Raw genomic sequence first — 27,995 nt, forward strand, 5'->3', positions numbered from 1 at the left:
TCGGGTCACGGGGAGCCTGTGGCTATCTCAGGCGTCATTGGGCATCAAGGCAGGATACACCCTGGACGGAGTGCCAACCCATCGCAGGGCACACACACACACTCTCATTCACTCACACAATCACACACTACGGACAATTTTCCAGAGCTGCCAATCAACCTACCATGCATGTCTTTGGACCGGGGGAGGATCCGGAGCACCTGGATCCGGAAAACTGAATGTATTAATTTAGTTAAAAGTTTAACTCTTTTTTTGCCTTGTCTATCTGGTTTCCTGCAGTATTTAAAAACATTGCCAGTATTGACTTTATCAAAAGAAAAAACCTACTTTTCATTTACATTTGTATGTACAAACTCTGTAAGAACTGCCATTTACTGTTAGAAAAAAAAAATAATAATTCGATGCTTTTTGGTAGTACTACAGTATATCTCAGCTTAATAAAAAGGTTCAAGGAAAAGACTCCATTACAGGCTTCTGCAAATTTCATGTACGATTATTGTGTGTAAAGCTATAGTTTCATTAAATGATTACTGACTAGTCTGTTAGCTGTAATGCACAACTCAGTCTCTCTCTAACTTGTTCATCAGCATATTATTTGGATTCTCAGCACAGTAGGATATTAAGTACTGTCGGAATGGTCCACCATTACAACTAGTGGTGGCAATATGGTGGTCCTTTTCCAAGAAAGATGTGGTGCAGTGAGGCAGAGAGACAGATGGGCTATAGGCAGAAACTATATACTTAATTATCTACAGCAAGTGACCAGCTGTGTGTAACTGGTAAAATGACAAATGGGTGTACATACAAGGTAGGAGCACCTAATAGACAGGCAACAGAATATAATACTTTACAATTGATTTTGATACAGAACTCTTCCAGAAAAATGTTATTTAGATGGTTTTAACTTTCTATGGTGGTCCAGTGTGGAACCTTTCCTAAACAGGAAATCATCTGTGTGGGTTTTTGTGTCCGACCTTCAAGGATTCTCTCAGGTGGTAGATGAAGCTTTTCTAAGAATGCATTTAATACACTAACAGGAACAATTCTATATATATATATAACCTTAATACACTCTCTATATAGAAATGATTCTATATAGACTGGTTTTATCTGGTGCTTCATATTTGGAACTAATAAATAGTTCTATAAAAACCCTTCTTAAGGGTTCCTTTTTAATCAAATGAAGCCTACAGGATTCTATGTAACCTGTGAAGAGTTTCTATATAGAACGTTTTTAATTCATTCATTCATTCATTCATTCATTCATTCATTCATTCATTCATTAATAATTTCTTGAGTAATTTCTTGTAATAATAAAAGTGGAAAAATCATGCAAAAATACTGAATGCATTAATTTTAAGTTATTTAAAATATATTTTGTATATTCATTATTTCTGATATACAAAATACACACATAATGCAGAGTTTAGACCAAGTAACATTTTTGTGCCAAAAAGAGCTCTTTGTTATCACTGTATAACCTTTTTGGAATACAACGTTCTCCGGCACTAAGTAAAGATCACTAGGTTCTATATAGAACCCAACTGAAGCTTTTCTAAGAGCATAGAGTTGAGCCCTATATGCTTTCCCAAGATACATCATCCAAATGTGTCTCTGTTTAAAAGCCTGCAGTTTCCTCTATCCATTTCCTAGGCAGTGCTAATGATTTGTGAAATTGGCTTGGACCATTTTTTAATGCGTGAGAGTGAGCATCATCCTGTGGTGCAAAACACTTAATCATAACAACTGTATACGTCATTTAAGCCTGCAGTAATATTAGTAAGCAGCTCTGCTATGTGAGACTAGGCGAGTCTAAGGTGAGAGAATGTGAAGCAGATAATTGACAGGTGTAGAATGGAAGAAAAATATTCCATCTCGTAAGTCCTGAGCCAACATACATTACATAAATTATTCCATTGAAGAATATTCTTAAAGAAGAAAAGAAAGCCTAATAATGATAAATAGAGTACAGATTTGTGGTTTATCCTGGGACAATTACTTTTATCAATTGTCAAGAGTCAGCATAAAAGATGTGCTTTCACACAGTATTTTAATTCCCTAAATGATTTTTTTGTTTACTCAATAAAGGCATGTTTGTTAAATCTATGTCAAATATGTCAAAATTGTTATAAACCATAAAACACTCAGATTAAAAAGCTGATCAATGAAAAATGAATGCCAGCAATGTTTGTTACACATTTCCTTACAGACAGTTATTGATTTCAGAATAAATTGAATGAGTTAATTTGAGAACAAGATTGAACTCCAATTGGATCCCTTGAACGAGAAAAAAATTTAATCTGACACTTTCCATTCTTTATGCTTCCAGTAACATTGCTAATTAGCTGCTAGACAGCCTATTGAATACAATCATTTGAATGTTGTGTTAAAAAATAATTGATAATGTCTATGCTTGCTTGGTATTAATAAAGAATATTCATTTTCTGTACCAGGGCACAGGGATATCCTCCACAGGGTACCATGGAGTGTGGAGTTTATTCCAAGGAACTTAGAGCACAAGGTAGGGCACTGCATGTGTGCAATCACACACACACACACACACACACACACACACACACACACACACACACACACACACACACACACACACACACACACACACACACTATGGACAATTTAGATCAGCCTACAATGCATGTCTGTCCCAGTGGAAACCCTGAAGCACAAGGTGGGAATCAAAACCCCAACCTTACAGGTGTGAAGCAAATATTCTAACCTCTAAGCCACTTTTCCCCCAGATAACAATATGGCATTACTATTTGCATAGCACCACTTTTCTTGTATAATTCTTGTATAAATAGTACCATACCAGTATATATAGTGATATACTGAATTATATCACTTTGATTCATTTACACTTTCAAAGGCATTATGCCATATAACATGTATAACAGGTGAAAAGTGAAGGGGTCTGTGAAGTATAGTCAGGTCTGGGGTTTTCAAAGCAGATCCCAAGGTGAAAATTATGACCTATGATTACAAAGTTATTATATTTATGACACTATGTTTATAAGTTTTAGTAATTGTTTTTAACGGCCACTTGAATTAAATAGGGTTTAATTCAAACCTCAAAAACTCAAAAAAATACAAGTAGTATAAACATTATTGCTGGTTTATTTCATGTGCTCTGCTGGAGAAAGCTCAGAAATAGAAAACTCCAGTCATTAGACAAAATATTATTGTACACATTTAAAAAACCTTCATAAATAAATCTGTACTGAATGTGGTTTATTCTACAGATATGGCAACACAATTAGGCAAATACTTCAAAACACAACAAAGTAATAATAACATTGTTTACAAACTGACAAATATTTTTTCTTGTACAACTTTAATCATTGAAATGGTGCATCAGAACGAACGAATACATCTTTTTGTGGTAAGTAAATGTGGTACTTTCTGACTGATGTACTGTATGTATGAAAGAAGCTGTAGGTAGGAACCGTGTTTCGGGGTCCTTGTTTCCACGCGCGTGCGCTCGTCAATTGCTAATATACGGCGTTTCATGCTTAGATGCTGCGCTACAAAATGACGCTATAATAATCAGTGAGGTTCTAACGATTAATGTTTATTAAGATGGACGGAGGAACAGAGATATCCGTAACCATCGCTCAAGTTGTTCAGCGGCTCAGAGGAACACATTTACACTCCCAGCTGGAGAAACAAGCCAAAGTGAGTAGGTTAGCACATCCTGAGCTATCACTTCGTTTCTTAGTGTTTAGGTGTCTGTCAACAGTCGTACAGTAAATAAAACTATTCACTGATATGTGACTTCTTGTTTTTTTTATCACAGGAATGTTTACACAGGCCTGAGATAAAACTAGAATCTTTAAAAGAAGACGTTCGGAATTTCCTTAGAGCTTCAGGTACACAGGGTGCACCGGGTTCATCATCCGGGTGCTGCAATGACAGTCACTACAAAAATGATGCTGAGATTTTTTCTACTTTATGAAGCTAATTGTTTTCTCTCTCTGTGTTAGGTTGGGAAAAGAAGTTACAAAATGCAGTGTTCAGAGAATTGCACATGTAAGTTGAAGTGTGTGTGTGTGTATATATATATATATATATATATATATATATATATATATATATATATATATATATATATGATTAGTCCTCATTTCCAGTCTATTTATCCTTATTAATTAGTAACACTGGGAAAAGGTACCAGGGGAAGATGCATGTGGTGTGAAAAGATCTGCATTTAAGGAAGAAATGATGTACACTTGATGCTTCAATTCCAGTGACATGGAAGTACTGTTTGGTTCCAGGTTACCAACCCTGGGATACTCCCTGTCATGTACATTTGACCTTTTTTCTTCTGCACTGTTTAATCCCTAAAGAGCTTTTAATAATTTGATTAAAGGTGCGGTGCATGATGTTTGAAAAATGCTTCAGAAAACTGAGTCGGGTCGAGTAACAAAACAAACGTGTAGCCAATGAGCAGAAAGGGTAGTGTCTTGTCAATATGCGGCGGAGAGAGTGTTCAGTGCGCATGTCTGACATCTGCCTCGGGTTCTAGGTGTTGAACGTCGTCTTCCGCGTGAAACGGAGCTAAACCTTTCACGGTACAACACACAGTACTACATTTGAGCTGTATTACCATAGTATTACTCATTGAGTTAATTTAGTGATAAAAATATCCCCTCGGTCAGCTGCCCCAGCAGGTAGTTGCCTGGGTTACGTATGTATGTATGGGGCGGAGCTATCAAAACAGGGGTAACACCCATTTGTGTTAGGGGCGTGTTTGTTTAGGTGATTTCAAATGTCAACATTGGCTTTCAAACATCGTGCACCCCACGTTTAATTGACTAAGATTATATATGTACGCCTGATCACCACACACATATGTGGGTCTTCGATAAACTGCTAAAAAGCTCAATTGTATAATATGACTTTGTATGCTGTAGCATTAAGAGTAAATACAAAGCGAGAGGCGTTAGTTCACATGAACGAGACTTTTCAGACTTTAGGCTTTTCTTTTTGTTTATCTGATCTCATTAGCAAACTGACCTTATGGATTGTTTAAAAAAGGCTCAATGATTAAAAAACAGAATGTTTATAGAGAAATGGACAGAGAAGAATGCATTTATTCTGTGCTTCAAGTTCAAAACTGATGTATCTGATTAGATGTGTTCTGCGCTAGAGGTGGTTACTGCGCTAGAGGTGGCAAAGCATAAGCACTCTGAATTTATATATCAGTAATATTGATTACAATAGTAAAAAGAATCACTGGTTGCCTTGGGGTATACTAAATTTACAATTAACTGTAGAGGGTTAACTGTATTGTCCTCTGATACAGCTTGTCTCTTCATGAGCAGGATTGGAATAATAAAAAGTAGTTAAAATGAGAAAATTATTACACTTTTTTTTTTTATTAACAGACAGAATCCTGACTTATCTAAGCTGTCTGGGTTTATGATTTTTATAACATATTGCAGTTGTTCTTGGATTATACCTGAAAACACTTAATTCATGGCTTTTCATACTTTTGAACTGCCAGTGAGTGATTAAGAATGAGAGAGATGAGAGGATGTTTTTTGTCTGAGTATATAGTAAATGCAACCCCCTTCAGAAAACTCAGGCCTGCTAGCTAACATAACAGACATAATCAGGGTTCCCACGCGTCCTGGAAAACCTGGAAATCCTGGAAAATTAATGACCAATGTTCCAGTCCTGGAAAACACATGGAAAATGAGAGAAAACATAAACTGTCCTGAAAAAAATCTTGTTGTCCTGGAAAATTATTATTTTTAAATGTTCTTGATCATTTAAAGAACAATTTACAACTGGTCGAAACAATTAACGTTAGTAACAGAAAGCGCTCTGTTCAGGGACGCTGAGTTTTGACGGGTTTTTGTTATGCTGTTTAATCTCGCTGTGACGGATGACGCTGTCTTGTGTTGGTGGTTTCAGGTGTTAGGAATGGTTTAAGTGCTCGAATGTTTTCAGCAAATGGTGACGGGTAAGCAGGTTATATTAACCTTGTTAATCTGAATATCATGTGCAAGGGGAATGCACAGCAAACTAAAGCATGCATGACGGCATTGGCCTGAGAAAGGAAAGGGTATTAATATGTGCCGTCTTTTTATTTTAAATTGTCTTTAAAAGTATAGTTAAGTAATCGCCATTTTTTTTTTTGCTAAATTTGAAATGTCCTGGAAAAGTCCTGGAAAATGATCTCTGAAAAAGAGTGGGAACCCTGATAATCCTGTTTTTGCATAGGAATAGCAGTGGGTAAAATATATGGGCAAAAATCTGTGGTCACATGACCGTTACACCCACTTGTGGTTCCCCAATACTGTTACCACAAATATTGAAGCACACAATTGTCTAGAATATATTTGTATGCTGTAATTTTCATATTTTCCTTAACTGGAACTAATACACCAAAGCCTGTTCCAGCATCACAATGCACCTGTGCACAATGCGAGCTGCATGAAGGCCTAGTTTGCCAAGGCTGGTGTGGAAGAAATCAAGTGTCCTGTACAGACCTCACTAGAACTCATGACTGAATCCCAGATTCCCACAGCCACATTCCAAAATCTAAGGAAGAAAAAAGCATGGAGAGTTTAATACAGTAAAGAGGGACTAAATCTGGAATGGGATGTTCAACAAGCACATATGGGTGTGATGCTTAGGTGTTTGCGTATTTGCCAAAAAGAGTAGTTGTGCTAGTTCTGTAATCACGTTATCTAATCCAAATAGAGCATTATTTCCTACTAGCCTAATAATGTTTCATTGCTGGAGAATTAAAATTGACAGACATTCCAGCTTATTTAACATTTCCTGCTCTCATTATAGACCGATCAATCCCCCCAACCCAACAAACGTTATGGTACACGCGCTAGTCAATCGGCTCTGGCGCCAGCTGTGGCACACAGCTCTGCAAATATTGACAATAATTTGCACAATGGTATGAAATTGTATCTTCAGTGTGTGGAAATGTGCAGCATGTTACTAAGGGGCCAGTAACAAAAGCATATTTATGTATGTTTTGTTCAATTTTATGTGTTAGTCGCACGAGGGTCACTCTGATTAAAATGAGCCGAGATGTAAAAAAAAAAGTGTGTGCTGATATCCTGCTTGGAGTCACTGATTTATTCACGTCATCTTTAAACTTAGTGGTAATGTAGTTCAAATGAGATGTGAAAATGGTCCTGGAGCTCCTGCTGTTAAGTCACTGAATGTGATGAATGAAGGCAAAGTAATTGTGTCATGTTTGCAGCTCATAGTATCTCTGCTGAATATCAGTATTGTACAGTTTTATGTTAGTTTATTATTGCCCAAGTTTTCTCTCTCTCTCTCTCTCTCTCTCTCTCTCTCTCTCTCTCTCTCTCTCTCTCTCTCTCTCTCTCTCTCTCTTTAGATCTTTATTTCTTTAATTATTTAATATCTTCATATCTTATCTGACCTAAACTGGTTTGGGAGAACAATAGAAAATAAGGTTTATATATTTAAAAAAATAAAAGGTTTACTTACTGATATGCATAACTCTATATAGCTCATACTTAACATTGACACGGTGAATCGATCTGAAATGCAGACACACCGGTGGAATAACATGTGGACAACATGCTACACTGAAAAGCATTGATCTTAAGATGCAAAACTGTCATCAGAGGCAATACATTTTAAGGCATTGTAATGGTATGAGACTGTGTGTGTGAGAGTCTGTGTGTGTGTGTGCATGTCAGGGTGCAATCAGAAATGTGTGTGTGTGTGTGTTCTCTTCTTAAATGTACTTCCCTAGTTCTCTAGCATATCATTCCCAATTTACGTGTGATCATTTTTTGTGACTTCAATGCTGGACTCTACTTTTTTACTCCAGTGTTGCATGATAAGCTGGAAACCTGGCAGCCGGTTTGTTTATTTCCTGACAGGTTGTAGTAAATTTGGCTAGATAATTCACACAGGGTGACCACCTGCAAGTCCACTAAAATCACTCATTTATTTATCCTTTTTCCCTTCTACTCACCTGGGCATAAACATACAGGCTTAAAGATTTTAAGTATAGTTAACAGGAGAAGATGGATGGGGTTCTATAAGTGTATGGAGGAGCGTCATGCTGGTTTCCTAGTGAAATTTCCCTCATGGCCTGTTGACTTGCGGTGTAGTAACAGCAGTCATCGTGACAAGCCAATGACCTCAGTTGCGCAGCCTAAAACAGGTCCCCACTATGGCAATATTAGAATTGTATTCTGTATCACAGCCTCAAATCTTCTACCCAAGAATCAACTTCATTGGATTTATAACAGGATTTGGGTCTGGATTCTGACTGAGCCATTACAATTTGTTGTATCTTATTCAGAATCTTTTTTTGAATCCATCGCTTTGTTGACTTTGTTTGGATTTGTGCTTTGGAAGGTAAAATTCATGATGACTTATCTAGAGCGACTTACATGTTCTATAATTTGATACAACTGTGCATTTCAGGGTTAAGGGCTTGGTCACTCGGTCCCATAACCCATGCCAGACATGTGGAGAATATAAGAGGTTGTTGACAGATGCAGGGAGTCATCAGAAGTTGGCAGATATTTCTGAAATGTTGCTTATTTAAAATTTAAAAACACTTGTTGTAGTCAGAAAAACAAAACCAAAAAGAAGGTGTTAAGAAAATCACACAGAAACAGCTGCTCTTTATTCGTGGTTAATTAGAATCACTTTAGCGGTGTATTGAACTGTGTATTGTTTGAGTTTGAAAGTGATTATTTAATTCTGCACACTATAAAATATATTATTAATATACGGTTATTGTAAGTTCTTCTTTTTCTTGATTTTCCTTTGAAATGTTTGACAATTTGGAATTATTTTGGTTTCATTTACTTTTACATCACACGAACCTGCAATTTTGATAGAGGTGTGTTGACTGTTGTTTTTTTTTTAATATCCACTTTATATCTAGTAAATGTTGAATATTGCAGTAACAAAATATATTAGAAATAAAACTATTTTTTAGAAAATACTTTTAATTTGGTGTGTGTGTGTAGTTTGCCTCCACCTGCTCACCCTGAAGATACCCTCGAGCACACAAAAGAGCCACTGGAATACATGCGCAAAGCCCAGGTACAATTTTTCTCACTCAGTCCCCACATTCACTCCTCTTTACTTCTCCAGGTACCTTGGTGCTCAAATCATATCTGCACCACTCTGTGTGTATTTGTGTGTGTGTGTGTGTGTGTGTGTGTGTGTATGTGGGTGGGTGGGGGCTTTCCCAGGCATGCTGGGAGAAGAGGATCCTGAAGAGTTTGAACAGCATGTGTTCCGAACTGGGGGTTCCATTGGCCTGCAAGGTATGATACACAAAAATACTCAGACCAAATGCTAGTCAGACACTAGAAACACAGCTCCTCGTAGAACCAGGGGTATCTTCTTGTCTCAGGACCAAAGTTTTATATTTTTATTGAATGATGTTTAACTTCTCATAGACCCAAAGCTCAAACGTTTGCAGGGAGCTGCATATTTATTTCTTATGTGATAAAACCAAAGTTCATATTTCTCACACAATCAAAGTTCTACATCATTATAGAACTGTATGTTTAAATTCTCCTAAAAACATGCTTTTAGTTTTCATCAAACCTACATTCTAAACTTGTCATAAAACCAAAGCTTTAACTTTAAGCTTTAGCTTATTGAAACAAAGTTTGAACCACCGACATGACTAATAATCTAACTCCTTATATAATTCTTAGCTGCTCATATACTCTTTGTATGTTTCGACAAAGAAATCGTAAGTGTTTCAAATAAAACTATCCAAAAAAGAAATAATGGAACAAAAATGTAAAACCACAGCTTTAATCTTTTATAAAACCAAAGCATTAACTGTTCAGAATTCTTCACTGGGCTGTTTATTAAATCTGACATTTATTCCACAGCGTCCTGTTGCAGAACAGAGACATTTAATAAACAAATGGAGCGAGATGGGCACAGATGACCCAGGTAACACACAAACACACACATATATACAGTATATCATTGTACATCAATGCAATGCATAGGCGATCTTAAAGACCTAATTTAAACTGACAGCTTAATGCTACTGTTTTTTATTTTATTTTATTTATTTATTTTTTTTTATTGTTTTAATGGTTATGTTAAGGAGAATCACCAAACTCAAAACAGCATGTGATGAAACATACGGACACCAAACACACCGGCAACTTTCAACATGGAATGACTCGCATGCCGACTTGTGTTTCTTGTGTATCGCTTCAGGGTTCCAAAGTCTATAAAAGATCTATAAAAGGCACATAACGAAGTTCAAATGGATCCAGTAGTCAAAAGATTCTTGAGATTCCCAACACCTTTCATGCACAAGTGTTGAGCGTTTCATATCATTTTTAATTCTAACAGTAATTCTAACAGTGCCATCGAACATCGCGGCATGAGATTTGTGATTTGTCTTATATGGTGATGTGTGGAAACTAGAGGGAGTTACTCAGGCTCAAGATGTAAAAGAGTTTAAACTTCAGAGAGTTAACAACTGAATAACTCATGCACAAATCCTACAGACATCCAAACAGTATTCTTTATCTTCCCTCATCTTCTAGTTGGGGTGAATTGCAGTACTGTTTGTTATTTGCACTGTTAATTTGCAGATGCTAATTGATAATACTGTAAATAAATGAGCAGCACATGCTGGCATTTCTTCCCTAAATTCATGCCACCCAATTGATCTTGCTTTAAAATGTGCATAAGCATTACAAAGGGAAAGAGAAAATAGGTTTTAGCTGATTACATAATGTCATGTTTGCATGTGAAAACTAGCTATTATAACTCCTCTAAATCTGCTGTAAGCTTCTATGCTGTTTTGCCCGTCACATGCATGACTAATGCTACACAGTTTGCTAATGAATTAATCAGAAGTGTAGAGTATATTGAGTACATTTGATATTAGTCGGACTTTGAATTGCCTGTTACAGTTAATATTAGCTACAATACAGTAGTCAGTTAATATTAGCTACAATACAGTAGTTAGTTAATATTAGCTACAATACAGTAGTCAGTTAATATTAGCTACTATACAGTAGTCAGTTAATATTAGCTACAATACAGTAGTCAGTTAATATTAGCTACTATACAGTAGTCAGTTAATATTAGCTACAATACAGTAGTCAGTTAATATTAGCTACTATACAGTAGTTAGTTAATATTAGCTACAATACAGTAGTCAGTTAATATTAGCTACAATACGGTAGTCAGTTAATATTAGCTACAATACAGTAGTTAGTTAATATTAGCTACTATACAGTAGTCAGTTAATGTTTGTAAATTAGTTAAACTTACTTCAGGATAAGTTTTTTTAATTTAGATCACACAGAGTTCATGTCTTTTAGGTAGTCAAAGGCGATGATTCATTTGTGAGTCTTTGCTCACTCCAGTATATTTGAAACATTTTACTGAGGTGGCGCAAGGACGCTTATCCTCACCCTCCACTTTTAGCTGTACATAGAGTCAGATGCACACGCATAGCTGTAACATTAACTACATCGTGTAGCATGAGGTCACCAAAGATGATTCTTGTTTATTTTCTCCACGGATGAACTCATTTGGATCTGTTGAACCAGCGGTGTACAGTCTTATCCACAAAGGGCCAGTGTGGGTGCAGGTTTTAATTCCAACCAAGCGGTAGCCAAAACCTGATTCCACCTGTTTAATCAGTTGTTCTTGGCTTTTAGTAGCCTCTGGTGTGGCTTCTGCTTTTTTGGAATGAAAACCTGCACCCTCACCGGCCCTTTCAGGATAAGATTGGACACCCCTGTGTTAAACTGAAATGTAAATAAAGTGTTGTGTACAATATATTCATTAGGTTTTTGAGAGAAGAAGTGGTCTTCTACATTTTTCATATGTGCACCAAAGGTATAAATACTTTTTGTATTACGTATAACACCACTTCCTCAGGCCCTGTCCAGTTCTTGATGAATGACCGTTTGATCATATTAAGCGTTAATACAGATACCTAAGGAATCGTACTAAATCTCTCTACACAAGCAGCGGTGTATGTTCTTTGTGCTGGCACTGTGCTAATTGTACCGCAGTAGAATCAGGATGGTTATTCCCTGCACCACCAGACGCCCTCACAATCCTTTCGCACATAAGTATTGCTACCTCCCATGTGTGGCTTTATCCCCGTGTTTATTTTTTGCGCTTTTGCTCGTTTACAGTTCTCTTGTGGAATATAACAGTTCCATAACAGTGTTATCAGTCCGCTATAACATTTGCAGCTGTCTGCTGGACACGGGCATAAACAGCTTAGCTTGTGAAACCGGAGCATGTCCAGACTGTTGGAATGAGTCCCGATAAGCAAAGCTCACCTCCCAAAACCTCTCTCTCTCTCTCTCTCTCTCTCTCTCTCTCTCTCTCCCATTTGAATATAAAATGTAGAACATGACCACTGGAGAATTCCTTAGCTGAGTTAGGTTTAGCATTACTATATCAGTTATTTAATACTTGTTGTATTAAAGTAGCATAACATGCAAAATATATTGCATAAACCTACTATTGCCAAGTTATTACTGTCTAAACATTACAGGGTTTTTTTTTTTTCCCATTTGCAGATCTCAGCAAGTTCAGGCCTGTATATGCACCCAAAGATTTCCTAGAGGTGAGATTGAGATTGAGAACATCAGTTAACTTTAAAGAGATTGAGGGGTTTGGGTTTGAAACATCTGATTAGATTCCTGGGGGAAATGTTTCTGTAAATGATTCGAAAATGGCCTGAGAGATGCAGTCTGTGATAGACAGATACAGGTCTACACTTAATGATAAATGTGTTACATCTACATACACACTGTTTTAGGGTCAGAGCACAATGTTATAATGTGGAGTTAGGAATGAAGAAAGGCTTTGAATGATCTGAATGTAAGCCAATAAACGGCATGAATCGTATGATTCTATTTTCACATACGCTAAATGTAATTGTATAAGTGATGTGATGGATAAGTGATGAACATTCAGCTTCTTTGGAAGGTGTTGATAAGTCTGAGAAACCCCAATCATGACTGCAGTGAGGGTCTCACAGCCAGGAGCCACTGGGGACTTATACAGATCTCCCTCAACGTCCATGATATCCCATATATGGTGAGGTTTCTATCTCCTCCTTTGTTCTTTTCACATTTACAAACTGTGATCAGAGTAAATCTTTCTTCACTGCATCGTTCCACATTTGCTAGACTTAGCATTGCACGAGCACAAAGCAGCAAGCTCATGTAATGCATCTCTTTTCAGAGAGAGGCTTATCCAGAACTTAGCCTGAATCGTGGCCAACTTGGAATAGAAGATCACGCACACATCCCTCCAGGTATTCCAGTATTCCTCCCATCCCTCTGTGAATAGCCTGTCGTTTACCAGCTTTTGACCCGAAACCATCCAATTTTTTGTCTCATACAGTGTAGTCATTTAACGCTGGGTCCTTGAGATCACGACACAAAACAAAACAAACCACAGCTCTTTGTAGGAAATGCGCCATACATTATTTTGCTGATTTTTCTCAATTAAAATATGACTTGAATAATGTTAGTAAATGCATTTCTATCCATTCACTAAATCAAGAATGAAAAATAATACACAGAACCACACAGGACAACATAAAGTGTTGTGCATGTGCGTACAAACAGCACAGGACAGTACAGTATTTACTACAATGGGACAATAGGCACAGTGAAGCGTGCCTAGTGTAGCGGTGACCACAAGTTGCACAAGTGTGGAATAAAGTGCAAAAAGATATTGCAATGGTATATGTTGTAAATGGAAATATTGCATGTGGGAATGTGTGTGAGGGTGTGAGGGGTTGTGGGTGAGGGAGTGAGGGAATGTGTGTGAGGGTGTGAGGGAGTGTGTGTAAGGGTGTGAGGGGTTGTGTGTGCGTGTGTGAGGGGTTATAAAGTAAAGGTCAGATCATGGAATACTGGTTGGCTATGAACAACATTAAAAATCTTATATTGATTAAACGGGTCAGCTATGAATTGAAAGCACTGCATATAAACAAAACTGCTTTTTGATAAAAGATCACTTATCTGTCTCTTCACACAGATCTGTTTGAAAGTGAACACCTTCGCATTGGAAAGAAAGGTAAAAAAAAAGAGAGAGAGAGAACAAAGTAAAAGGATAAATCTATTTGTACTGTTCCTGAGTGGCTCTGTGTTTAATAGCTGCTGGATGTCAATATTTGAGACTGATTGTGTAATGCCCATCATCCCACTTTTAACTGTACATGATCCAGCTGCTTACCCGGTGTTTAGAAAAGAGAACAAAAACCTGCCTTTTTTTTTTTTAAACAATCCTCTTTAGACATACACATGTACATCACCCTCTACTCTCTCTGTCTAATACATTCATTCAATGCACAACTTAAAGCTACACATACCTGCAGATCTCTCATGGAGACATGCTGTTAGCAGTACAGTGCAGGGAAAGGGGCTCGTGTTTACGCTGGTTTTTCCTACAGTCTGTGAAACTGAAGTGTATAGATGAACATTCTAGCTCTCGCGAACCTTTTCGACAGCGTATACAGTGAGTGTTTTTTCTGTGTGTAAGTGTTGAGTGAGCAGGACAGTGCAGCTGCTCAGGAGTACAGCAGACAGGGATGTCCCAATGGCCTCCGAGCTCAACTATGGGCTCTGATCCTCAATGCCACTAATGAACCAGAGGTAAAGCATATTTCTTGCTACAGGTTTCAACTTCTGGTTAATAAACTAAGCAAGTTGTCAAAACTACAAAGAGTGCCTTAGATATACAGGTGCATATATTAGAAATGTTCAGGTTTAAACTCTTTAATTGTCATTTAAATAGCCTCATTTTACATAAAATAAATAGAATGAAATAATGATTGTCAATCAAGCGATTACTATATAGTTACTAATTAGTACTATATTAATTATTTATCTGGAATTAAATATAATCAGAAAAGAATGAGGATCCTTATAACTTTTTATTTGTTTTACAGTTAATACTAGTACTAGCTGTTTTATCTCTAGGTTTACTGGGTTTACCAGATGTGCCTGATTTTAATGAAGCACTCATTTAGACCACCTGCTGATAATGACCACTTATTTCCAAAAACATGTTTCATTGAATTGCTTTACGGTATCATTTTGTTTGGTCTTTGTCAATAATAGTGATCAATACTATAATAAAACGAAAGAAATTCCACGTGTTGAAAATCTGATTTTAGCAAACGTGGAAAAAGTTCTGAGATCATTATGAGACCAAAACGAAACAACTTTGATACAGAAACCTTGAGAATCAACAGAATCAACCTTGAGAATTCTAGTATTAAGTATAAAGAAATTTTTTTTTTTAACTGAAGCACTACATTGTAAATTTTAATGTTTAAAGTATTAATGTAAAAAAAAACCAAAACGGTCTCTTTATAAGAAAACATTTCCTGTCCCAAAAATACATTTATTATGTTGGCTTTGTAGAAGCCAACATTCTGTTTTCCTATTTAAGCTTAGACAAAAATTTATCAAGAGTAATTCCTCCTAGGGCTTTCGAGCCACATGCACCAAATTCGGGATATGTTGTAGACCCTGGTCTGAAGTTTGTTGCTATTACTTTTCTAAGCGATCCGAGTACCGGTACTTCCGGTACCGGGTCTCAAAGTGACCTTTTTTCCCCATAGACTCCCATTATAAAATTTGGAGGTTTATAACTCGGCAAGCTTTCAAACTATCTACACCAAACTCAGCCAGCTCCTTTAGGGTGATACTCTGAACAAAGGTTTAAATTGGTGTACCGACTGAACGTCCGGTTGTCCCGCAGTCCCGCCCCTAAAATATGCAAAATCAAAAAACTTTTTACAACATTGACATGTGACATATCAAAACACTCAGAACAATGAGGGGAACTTCCTCACGTGTCTTCTGATGACGTCACGTGATATCACGTGAAAATGTATCAAAACACTCAGCCCAAAGTGGGGAACTTCCTCAAGAGTATTCGGATGACGTCACATGCTCGTCTCCACTTGCCTCCAAATGTTTTGGCACCCTAGCTTTCTGTCCACTTGCCTCCAAATGTAACACTGATCCTTATGTCCACTTGCCTCCAAAAAACACCGGCCTTTGCGAATACTTGCTTTGTCAAAGCCGACATCAAAGTTTGTCGCGACAAATTTTACAACTCTAGTTTTATTTTTCAAATTTGTTTTCACTGATAGTCTACCATATTTTACTGTAATCCGCCCGAAACTGACAGTCGATGCCATCTCTAATGGAAACCCAATGCTTCTCTTGTCCTTAATACACCATCCCCACAGTGAAGCATGGTGGTGGAAGCATCACTTTGTTTGGAAGCTCTTCATCAGCATGGGCTGGGAAACTGGTCAGGGTCGAGGGCGAGAAATTGATGCAGCCAAATGCAGCGTCGTTCTAGAAGAAACCTTTTTCCGGTCTGCAAGAGACTTGAGTATGTGGTGGAGGTTCACTTTCTAACTGGTACATTGGTGTGGTACCTCAGTCTGGCCTCAGTTTGTAAAGAGGAGATGCCTCGTAGAGACATAGAAGGCTTACAGCTGTAGAGGCAGGAGTTAAACTTCTATCAGGTATGAACCCAAGGGGTTGAATGCTCTTGCAACACACAAATATATGCTTTTTTTTTAGTAACTATTAATGTCTAGACCCGTCTCTAAAAAGTGGAAAAAATGACCTTAGTGATAATCGCCGAATGTTTTAAGGATTCATAAACAGCGTAGACTCAATGTACTTTTAAATGTACATCCAAATGAATGAAAAGTAAGCTCCAAAAAAAAAACCACATTCTCCAAAAGCTTACGATCCTTTTGTTCTACAGTCTAAAGTCCATCTATTGTTATATTTAAGTGTTCAGTTATCTGACACATATCCTGTTAATTATAGGAACGTTTAACTTTAACTCTCTGTCTCGTTTCCTCTTACACTGTTTCATATCAGGTGACAGGACCTGTATTTGAGAAAACTTCCAAAACCATTAAGTACATTAAAGCCGAGATTTTTTTTTTTTCTCGGGTGAATTGCAGTTGTGCTGTTCTGACATAAACCAGACACTCGGTGGCTGTAATTTATAGGTCGGGATATGAACGATTTGTACTGACAGTTTTCCACATCTTTGTTCATCCTTTCATTTACTGCCAAAGAAGAACAGGAAATGTCCTTTATATCTTTCTTTTCTCTGCTTGTCTTTATGCCTCGGACAAGATAACCGATTACCTGTAATTCCTTAAAGGAAGTTCCAAGATTTGTTACTGTGCTATTATCTGCAAATAACTGACTTGGTAGAAAATGAATGTTAGTCATAAAGGAGACTTCCACATCTTTTAGTGAATCCGCTACATATATGCGTTTGGAAAAGTCGGCAAGTTATCTATAGCTGATTCTTCAGTGTTTGTTGTTTGTTCTATTCGTTTTTAATTGTTCTTGGAAGCAACTGTGAAAAGTGGTAATATGTGTCAGGTAATTGTGAGTAATGCTTTCTGCCATTTTGGTGTCTGGCCTCACGATTATTTCTTTAAAGGAAAAAAAAAAAGACAAATCGCAGCATCTTCAGGTCTCAATTTATGGTATTTTGTCATTCAGGTTTGATTCAATTTCCTGCCTATTCTTTCTTTACGATAGGACATCATGCATTACGAGCAACTGAAGGCCGCAGTCATACACCATAACCTGCTGGTGGATAATCTAATCTACAAGGTACACACACACGTTTAAGAAGGTTTGAAAGGTGCAGTTTATTCAATAAAAATAGATTTAGTGTCTGTTTGATTTATATGTTTTAGACTAATTGGACATTTTCTATCTTTGCTTAAAGTAGGATTTTTACATTTTCTTCATTAGGTTTAGAGTTTAACCAAAGTCTGGAGTCATGTGTTGTTCCAAGGTCATGTTTTCTTCAAATGGTTCCATTACTGAACCCAGATTAGATATGGACCAAAAAAAAAAAAATCAGTTTTCTACTTTAAGCATGCGTCTCTGTTCTCAATTTGTTTTGTTAGACTGATAATTAGCTTGTTAATTGCGTAAATATAGAATGCAGTTGTGCTTCTTTTTCTTTTTTTTTTTATAACTCAGGATGTGAAGCTGACTGCAAGTAATGATGACTATTACTTTGTGTTTGAAGACTTTCTATATCAGGTGAGTGTTTGCTGAACTAACAGCATGTCTTTTCCCATCATGCTTTTTTTGGACACCTTTACATTTTATTTTGTTGCTTGAGAGGTCAACATTGTGAAGACTTTTTGTGACAAGGAATTATTAACACAACTATAAAAAGTTATTCCTAAACTCTTTAGTAACCCTTTTCTTCTTCTTCTTCTTCTTCTTCTTCTTTTTTTTTTTTTTTTTTGAAATATAACATATAGCTTCTGGTTTGGAATAAAACAGGTTAGAGATCAGTCAAATGTCTTGACATGGTCAAAAGTGTGAGAATTTCCTATTTCCTGCCGACCAAACACAAACATTATACACACTCAGATTATAAGGGGGGAAAACCCAATAGTAAGATGATACCATTACTTTTAGACTCCTTCTGAATGCTGTGTTTGACTTTATATATCACTGTTTGATCATTTTATATTGTTTTTTATAACAGGTGATGTAATTATTTTCTAGCTCCACTTTTCATTACATTCTTTTGAGAGATACTACAACTGTTATCGGAAACGTCTAGTTCTTTTTGCACACAGCTTTATAAAGGAAACTTTTAAAGCACATCATCCATTCAAGCTCCAATGCCAAAAAGTGGATGAGCCTAAAAATACCATAAAATCTCTTCAGTCATAGGGAAAAACTAAAAAAAAAAAAATCAATAAATTTGTAATTAATTGTTTCACTTTTGTTGTTTTATTATTATTATTATTATTATTATTATTATTATTATTATTATTTATGATGGCTTAACTATATCTGACCTAAATCCAGCTTATTTGTAATTACATCTCTCAGCACTGATGGAAGCTGTAGTTAAAATCCTGATTCCGTTTACAATCTGGTAGTTGTGCTAATGTAGCGCTGAACAAAAATAGTGACATGTCAAAAGAGTATATTCTCCTGTCCCGGGCCACAGGTGTGAAATGATTAACAGCATCAGGTTGAACATAAATATTTGCTTTTCTACCATTTTTCCGAGCAGATAAAACTATGTTGTGTAATAGTACTAGTGCTCACAGCCAGGGCTTCAAGAGTTCATCTTCGGAAAGGACTGAAAGTAGAAACGTTTGTTTTTGCAATTATTTATTTAATTTTTTATTTTTTACATACTTTTTATATGATGTTAGCTTAAAGCATTTGATTAGTTAAAGGCACTGCAATGCACCAAATGGGGGGGATTTCAGTTCCTTTTGTTCCTATTATTAGAATAATTGGGATATGATGAATGACATCTGCAACTGGAGGCTGTGCATGCAATCTTAAGTACACCACTCTGCAAATTGCACCTGAGCAATTTTCCATCGATTTAAAGGAAATCGTTTAAAATTAAAGCCAGGAGACTGTGTGTGTGTGTGTGTGTGTGTGTGTGTGTGGGGGAATGGGTTATGAGGACAAAATGTTCTCATAATGATAGTAATTCATGACAATTTGTGTGTTCTTTACAAGGTTCTCCTGTGTTTTTCTCGAGACACTGCAGTTCTGGAGCATTTTAGCTACAATAGTGCATCTCCTCCTAAATCCTACATCCAGGGTAAAATCCACATAAGTGCATGTCTCTCAGCTTACTTGTGTGTTTGAATGTGCATTAGTGTGTATTGTTGTGTGTTGTCTGTATTAGTTACACAGTGTGTTACCCAGTTACATTATGATGTTAGATTAGTGTGTTAGCGTATTACATCAAAGAATGTGGTAAGTAAGGAGTTCCACAGAAGTTGTTATATGAATAATCAGCCACCCCCTAGCTTGTGTTTGAGCGTGATATAGCTTGTCATGTTCTAGAGAAACCGCAAGGAGTAAAGTCCTCTGTTCTGATGACTTTCTCACACTGGAAAAGCAAAAGGAGCAGATTTACCTCTGACTCTTACAGAGACTTAAATGATGTAGATCAGCTGTTGTACAAGTTCCAGTAAATTTGCTCTCACTATAGAAACGATAACGTAGCAGAATCGGCGCATTAATAAGACTCTCTGATGTGCAGCCATCATTAGTGTCTCACTTGAGATCCTTTAGAAGTCTTCTAGAAACAACGGCATTTTCTGACCTATCAGATGCGAGAAAACAACAGCACTGTTTTTATGCTTGTTTTTTATCTCATTTCTTCTTATAATCAATAAAATATGTTGTTTTCCTTAGGCAGGTCTGGTGCAGAGGAGTTTGCTGTGGTGTATCCTCCAAATGGTACTTTTAAATAACCTAAATCCTCCTTTAAATACCTGTTTCACTTGTAACAAGGCTCTTTCATAGACATAATAGATAATACTATATACTTGGTGCTGTTTTATCTCCAACTCTCTCTAGATCATGTTTTGTTTGTGTCTTTTAGGTGTTATCCCTTTCCATGGCTTCTCAATGTATGGTGAGTGTGAGGACATTTCATTTTGTGAGTTAACTTTTAATAGGAACACCAGTCCTGTCGCTCGTTTGTGCTATTATATAACAGGGCAGTCGTGTGCTCACAGAAATTGAACAGAGTACAAAGATTACAGAAAGACAAGGTGACAGAAGTAGATCCTAATTTGGTCTTCTGCTGTTCTGGCTCGTCTGCATTAAGGTTCGACAATCTGAGATGCTTTTCTGCTCACTGTGGTTGTAAAGAGCGCTTATTTAAGTTGAGTTGCCATAGCCTTAGTCTCAGCTCAAACCACCCTGGACATTCTTCTCGGATCTCTCTCATCAAAAAGGTGCTTCCTGCCACAGAGGTGTTTGATATGACATTAACTGTTTTATTCATAGTTACAAGTGGTATCAAAGTTACCAATATTCTGTGTGGGTGTCAGGGAGTGTGTGTGTGTGTGTCAGGGAGTGTGTGTGTGTGTGTGTGTGTCAGGGAGTGTGTGTGTGTGTGTGTGTGTCAGGGAGTGTGTGTGTGTCAGGGAGTGTGTGTGTGTCAGGGAGTGTGTGTGTGTCAGGGAGTGTGTGTGTGTGTGTCAGGGAGTGTGTGTGTGTGTGTGTGTCAGGGAGTGTGTGTGTGTGTGTGTGTCAGGGAGTGTGTGTGTGTGTGTGTGTCAGGGAGTGTGTGTGTGTGTGTGTGTGTGTCAGGGAGTGTGTGTGTGTGTGTGTGTGTGTGTGTGTGTCAGGGAGTGTGTGTGTGTGTGTGTGTGTGTGTCAGGGAGTGTGTGTGTGTGTGTGTGTGTGTCAGGGAGTGTGTGTGTGTGTGTCAGGGAGTGTGTGTGTGTGTCAGGGAGTGTGTGTGTGTGTGTGTCAGGGAGTGTGTGTGTGTGTGTGTCAGGGAGTGTGTGTGTGTCAGGGAGTGTGTGTGTGTCAGGGAGTGTGTGTGTGTGTCAGGGAGTGTGTGTGTGTGTGTCAGGGTGTGTGTGTGTGTGTGTGTGTCAGGGAGTGTGTGTGTGTGTGTGTCAGGGAGTGTGTGTGTGTCAGGGAGTGTGTGTGTGTGTGTGTGTGTGTCTGTGTGTTTCTGTGTGTTTCTGTATTATTTTATTCATAGTTACAAGTGGAAACAAAGTAACCAATATTCTGTGTGTGTGTGTGTGTGTGTGTGTGTGTGTCCTGCAGTGGCTCCCCTGTGTTTTTTGTACAACGAGCCATCTAAGCTGTACAGTGTATTCAGAGAGATGTACATGCGCTATTTCTTCAGACTGCACTCCATATCCTCCTCTCCCTCAGTAAGCATGTTACACTGTATCTCACTACGTGACGGCTTGGTGCGTTGTTCAAGCTCTGTAAAATGTGTGTGTTCTTGTGTGTGTTGCGACAGGGTATCGTTTCTCTTTGTCTTCAGTTTGAGAGGTTACTCCAAACCCATCTTCCCCAGCTCTTCTATCATTTGCAGGAGATAGGAGCTCAACCGTACGTCTGAAGCTCTGTTTATCCTCTTTATACGATGTGAAGTATCTCAGACATTAAATATATACATTTATACCTTATATACATTTATATACCTTAAGATAAGTTAGACTCTGATGAGTAACACCGGGTTTAATAGTTTATTTAGATTTGCATTAGAGACCTAATTAATAGAAAGGTTTAGGAGTTATAGTGCTGCCTAGATTGATATATGTTTGTGTTTGTTTATTATTATGTAAAATGCAAAGATTTCTATTGAAGGTTTTGTCATATTATTTATACAATCACAGCGGAAATAGACCATTTTCCTGGATTAACTGTATAAATGGCGCCATCTAGTGTTTATAAATTGCACATACAGGTTTCTCCTCATACAAAACATGTCTCATCCTCATCTGTACTTCTTTAATAAAGAAGGGGATTGTAGACAATTTATCCTTTGTTTTTGTTCCAGAGGCAGTTATCAGTTTTTTTCCTATCATACAGCATTTCCTATCATCAAGCCCGGGACAAGAATAATTCACAATCTTTCACAATAATGCGAACACTTTTTACTATTAAGCCACCTGGTATTAGACTTTTGAATTTTTTTTAAATATATTTAAGTTTTCATGCTGGTGATAAATCAAGCTTTCCACCTCAGATTGCGCATCGCGTTTAAGTGGATGGTTCGGGCTTTCTCAGGATACCTTTCAACTGACCAACTCTTGTTGCTATGGGACCGTATCCTTGGCTACAAGTCCTTAGAGATAGTAGCAGGTGAGTCTTGAGTTTTGAAGTTTTATACTGAACACATTTAACCCTTAAATCCTGACCCTCGATCTGCTGCATTTTTTGTAAACGGTACAGAAACCAAGCCTTTTTGATTGGCTGTCCTTCTCATCTCCACTCTAGTTCTGGCCGCTGCTGTCTTCACGTTCCGGGCTGAAAATCTGATGGAGGTGACGTCACTGGCCGCGGCCGAGGTGAGCGTGTGTGCATGAGAGAGAAGGCACAGAAAGGTACTGAAATAGCGTGTTGACTTACAGCCAGCACCAGTAACCCAGTCTCCCTAAGGCACGTCTTAGAATCGCTGGCCTGGACATTTTTAAATTCAGACCACACTCCCTCCCTCCTGGCCCCTAAATGTCCAAAACCAAATGCATTACTGGTTGCTAAAAAGTTTTCCATGTTTTTCTAAAACGTGGGCTTCTTTTTAACACATTACTTCCTGAGGCTTATTTAATGAATGCTGCTGATGTAGAATGCACGTGTGTATGTTTTGCGTTGATTTTGCTCCTAACTATTAAACAGATTCCTACATTGTGTTTTAATTAGTAACACATCAATATTGTGGACTGTCACTTGAATAGTTAACATTTTAAGAGCAGCATCATTTGTTGCTGTCTCAGGCGACAGTCGGATTGACAGCTGTAGTAAAACTTCATCTGAGCCGTTGGCGGAGGTCCCTGGCCATAACACACTGACGCACGGCCTTGAGGCGAGGAAAGGAAGATGCTGCTGTGCTCTATCTGCTTGCTCATGTAGCACCTGGCCCTGCTGAAGAACGTATCATAACATACAATATTTTTAGCACCTAGGGCCTGGGGTCTGAAACTTTAGAAGACTGCAAACATGATAGGAGCCTCTAAATTTACTCGCCGCCAAGCCTAAAAGGCCAGAGCTTGAGAATGCTAATGTAAGAGACACAACCCATTCTCAAGCTCTTCTCAAGTCTTTTAGGCTTTAAAGCAGGTAAATTAGTTGATTCCTCTTCCTTACATCAGAGTCTGTAGAGCCTGGCTATATTTCTAGTGCCTTCTCATTTTTGCCCTCTTTAGTGTGGCTGTGCAAAATTCCACGGTTTTGACGTGATTGATTTAAATAAGGAATACAGCACGAGGAGGTGTGCTGTTAGTAGAAACCAATCAGGATCTCTGTAGTGTAACACCGTTACCTCCAGGAAATCCATTACTTTCAAACATTTCTAATTATTTCCATTATGCCCCAACATGTTTTATTCCTATATATATATATATATCTTTAATATATAAATAAATTGGTCATTTTATTGTCCACTGAACAATACAGTACTTTGTCATGAAGGCTCCTACTGACTGCTACATAGCTCCGACACTGGAGACTCGTATCATATCCATAAAACTAGCCCAGTTTTATTACACAGTGGGTTTACTCCTAAATACGTGTATTATCAGTCTTAGATTATGTGGCGTGTCCATTATATAAGTCTCGGTATTTGACCCGTTACTATGGAAACGATAATCTATTTGAACCTGTGCTTTAATATAAACCGATCACTCGTTTAATTCGACAGCACAGCGCTATAACAGTATTTACAGCAATAGACGTAAAGTTCTTGTCACACCCGTACCATTAGAAACAAGTCTATAGTAAATAGCTTAAACTCATACCTACTTGGTTCTGAGACATCCAGTTTTGACAAGCATTTACATTCTCATTAGAAAGAATTAAATGGCTGTTTTTTTTCCCCTTCCTTGCTTTACAAGTCACCCTGACCCCAGTGTGATATGCCTCAACGGTTTCTTCATAAATCCTCCACTGAAATTGGTGTTTCGTTTCTCCTGAAGTTATTTGTGTCCTTTTTTGCCACAGGCTGTCCTCGCTGACCTCTCAACCCTCAAGGTTATACCCCTCCTGCAGATATTCCTCTTTGCTACAGACATCTAAAGGATGTTGTGTGGAAGCGCATCATCTCAATGGGGTCAGCTGTGTCCATGACAATCAAATCGATCGTCTCGAATAATGACGTAGAAACGAGTTAAAAAATAACGAAGAGACGCAACGTACACGTTCTCTGTGCCTTGAAATCCGTAAGAACAGCTTTTAATCGGTCTGCATGCTCCAGCAGGTCTATAGTGAATCTACCGGTTTATAGGATGTAATACTGACATTCTTCATGTGAATGATTGTGTCATATTATGTCCCGTATTTGTTTTTCATTTCAATAGCAGCTGCTTTCACCAGTGAAGGATGCATTACTGAACAGACTTGGCATGAGAATGCTAATGTAAGACACACAACCCATTCTCAAGCTCTTCTCAAGTCTTTTAGGCTTTAAAGCAGGTAAATTAGTTGATTATTCTTCCTTACATCAGAGCCCTTTAGAATTATCTCTTAAAAACGAGTCAAATTAATATGCGGAAAAGAATATCGTGCTTTCAGTAGTTTTCATGATTAGTGCTTTTTTTTATTTTCCAAACTAAACACGCTTTCAAAAATGATGGCACCCTTGAGGTTTAAATCGGGTGCAAACCGATATACTGTAGAGACTGAGTCTAATCCCAGAAAGAGTCTAATCCCTGCTTGTGAATGACAAATGGGTTTTATCCTTTATAGCACAGGGAAACAGAGCTTGATCAAAGGCAGCAGCGGAGTTCCTGGGAGCTGAAAGGGTCTCAGCGTAGGCTCCTGCATGACATTAACAAAGATGAAGCATTTACAAAATATGAATGAAGGAATGAACGATTTTTTTTTTTTTTTTTTTTTTACATTTAAGATATTTATAAGGGGAAAAAAGTAGCTCCTATTGCCATGTTTTTCTTTAGGCAACTAATTTGAGTGGAATGGTTGGGTCTTGTCTCTCTTTAATATTGCTCATTGTCTTCAGTTGTAAACAGGATTATAAAGGACAACGGAAAGCATATAAGCAGCATATAATACACCTATAAATAACAACTGACTTAGATGAAGTACTAAAGAACAAATAAGTTCATTGATTTGGGAGTGAAGCTGTAAGAATTCAACTCACCTGTGATATATTGTTCTAGACATTTTAAAGGTGATCGGATGCATGCCATGGACGAAACAAGCTTTGCAATAAATGGCAGTATATACCTACAGCTTTACGCATAAGAATTTTGTTATTATTGCTATAGTGTTTATTATGTATCCTGACTTATTTTGACATGAGTCGTTATGCTTGCAGGCCACATGCATGTACGGGAGAAACACTCATGTTATTATATGGATTGTGTAAAACAGGCATGTTGTTATGTGACGAATGAATCAGCCTGAAGCATATGATACAGATTTGGCTTGTAATGGCTCATTATATCAATCCCTTATCATGTATCCTCACAACACTTAATGACCCTGCTGTCTTTTTTGGGGGGGTGGTTTATGATATTTATTACCATGTTGTATTGCTGCACAATGTGTTGTGTATATATCATCAGTTACATTTCTGAAGTTTCTACTGAAATTAATTTGTATGAGTTATCGTTTTTTTTCCCCCCCAGATGAACGCATACCACAGCACTTTGCCAAAATGAAAGAGTTCTTCTGTATTTATGAATGACCCGCTGTACACATTTATGTTTGTTATATTATATATAACGATGTGGAATATTTGTTTAGAAAGTGGCTTCCTGTTTTCATTTTATTATAGCAGCTATAAACAGCTGGTTTTAATCTCTGGTAGATAACAAGGCTTTAATTTAAAAAAAAAAAAATAAATAAATAAATCCCTGTTGAAAAAGGAAAAAAAAAGTTGCCAAAAAAATGCTAAATAAATGTTGGAAAAAACTTTGCAATATGACAAATGACATGTTTCTTTATCTGTTTGTGTCCAATAAACAAGTCCCTATGAATTAGCTGTTACTACAGAATTAAAAGTACTTAAAAATGTTAAGTAAAATTAAAAGTATTAAAATGTGTGTGTGTGTGTGTGTATATGTGTGTGTGTATATATATATATATATATATATATATATATACATACATATATGTATATATACACATATACACACACACACACACACATATGTATATATGTATATGTGTGTGTGTGTGTGTGTTTATATATATATAGAGCCATATGTATGTATTCCTATTATTATTATTTTTTTTATTATTATAATTTATTTAAGAAGATAGTGTGCAACCTCTGGCTCACACTGGCTATGACCAAATCACATTACTGGGCGTGCTACTGAGACCACTAATATGCCCACCATTTGACACATTCCCCAGCTGACGTTTATGACAAAATATTTAGTTGGTTCATTTGTGGGTTTAGACATAGCTAATGTTAGCATCATTAACTTAGCAGAGAGGCACCCTGGCTTACAGTAAAGCACCCTCTTAACTTCTTTTCCATGTGCTTAGCCTGTCTATATCCCCCTGCTCTTTGCTTGGCTGTTTGCCTCCTTTGCTCCCGCCTGTGTGCTCATATCAAATTTTGCCTCCCTTCAATTTTTTTTGAGCTGCTTCTCCCTCCTTGTGCCACACACACACACCAGCTCTGCAAGGTGGCTTTTCTGGGCCCATCTGTCACCTGTTTGTGCAGCTTCCCATGCCATGACCAGCTTATCGCGTCTGAATCCCTGCTTGTTTTTAAAGCTCTGTTATTCTTGTGTCTAACTTCACTCGGTGTTGCTGTTATTCTTGTGTCTAACTTCACTCAGAGGGTTTCCAAACTATCCAAACCAGTTATAACTCAAAGATCATCATTTTTTTCTGTTTCTTGTGCATCGTTATTTTTCATTTTAGTTTAATTACTAAGGACCAGAAATTAAGCTTTTTATACTGTTAAAGGTTCGGCGCAACACTAACTTAAAATCAACCTGGAAGCAATTCCAGTGTGTAATATGCTCATCATTAGTAAATAAAATCTCAGTGATTTAATCTAATAGGTCTGATCGGGAAAGAAAGACATGAGCGGGCTCTGTTATTGAAGATGAGAAGTTAAGCACTACAATATTATTTTTAAACTCATTGGATTGTGGGAAAATTAGTTTTATACATTTCATATTTACATGACTACATATATGAGTGGACAGTGTTGATATACTCTGTAGCCAATTATTCCCATAGTGCAGTTTTAAAGCCTTTCTTGGTCGACTTGAAGGTCACCGTCATCATAGCACGCACTTATTAGTGCAAATTATTGTGTGAGATGCTGCATCATCATTTGCAATCTTAAAGTTCTAACTACAGCATTATTAATTAATATGCAAAATGCTGAACTAGTTTTTGCAAGTATATTGATTTCACCTTTGCCAGAAAAAGACTCCAGAGATACCGTTGCTA

At 37.4% G+C, this 27,995-nt stretch overlaps 1 protein-coding gene across 1 annotated transcript; it reads left to right on the plus strand.

Annotated features, from left to right (window-relative positions):
* Window positions 1-3,504: 3,504 nt before the first annotated feature.
* On the plus strand, window positions 3,505-26,453 carry tbc1d19 (TBC1 domain family, member 19). The gene is made up of 21 exons (XM_060874646.1): window positions 3,505-3,693; window positions 3,815-3,887; window positions 4,002-4,047; window positions 9,012-9,087; window positions 9,240-9,314; window positions 9,897-9,960; window positions 12,579-12,625; window positions 12,991-13,101; window positions 13,249-13,321; window positions 14,053-14,091; window positions 14,557-14,669; window positions 17,613-17,687; window positions 18,066-18,128; window positions 19,590-19,674; window positions 20,277-20,321; window positions 20,467-20,499; window positions 21,654-21,763; window positions 21,856-21,947; window positions 22,588-22,703; window positions 22,839-22,909; window positions 24,558-26,453. The coding sequence occupies exons 1-21, from the start codon at window positions 3,586-3,588 to the stop codon at window positions 24,630-24,632; spliced, it is 1,590 nt and encodes a 529-aa protein (XP_060730629.1). The 5' UTR covers window positions 3,505-3,585; the 3' UTR covers window positions 24,633-26,453.
* The last annotated feature ends 1,542 nt before the right edge of the window (window positions 26,454-27,995 follow it).

This window comes from Tachysurus vachellii, chromosome 7, assembly GCF_030014155.1.
Source record: "Tachysurus vachellii isolate PV-2020 chromosome 7, HZAU_Pvac_v1, whole genome shotgun sequence".
Classification (NCBI taxonomy): Eukaryota; Metazoa; Chordata; class Actinopteri; order Siluriformes; family Bagridae; genus Tachysurus; species Tachysurus vachellii.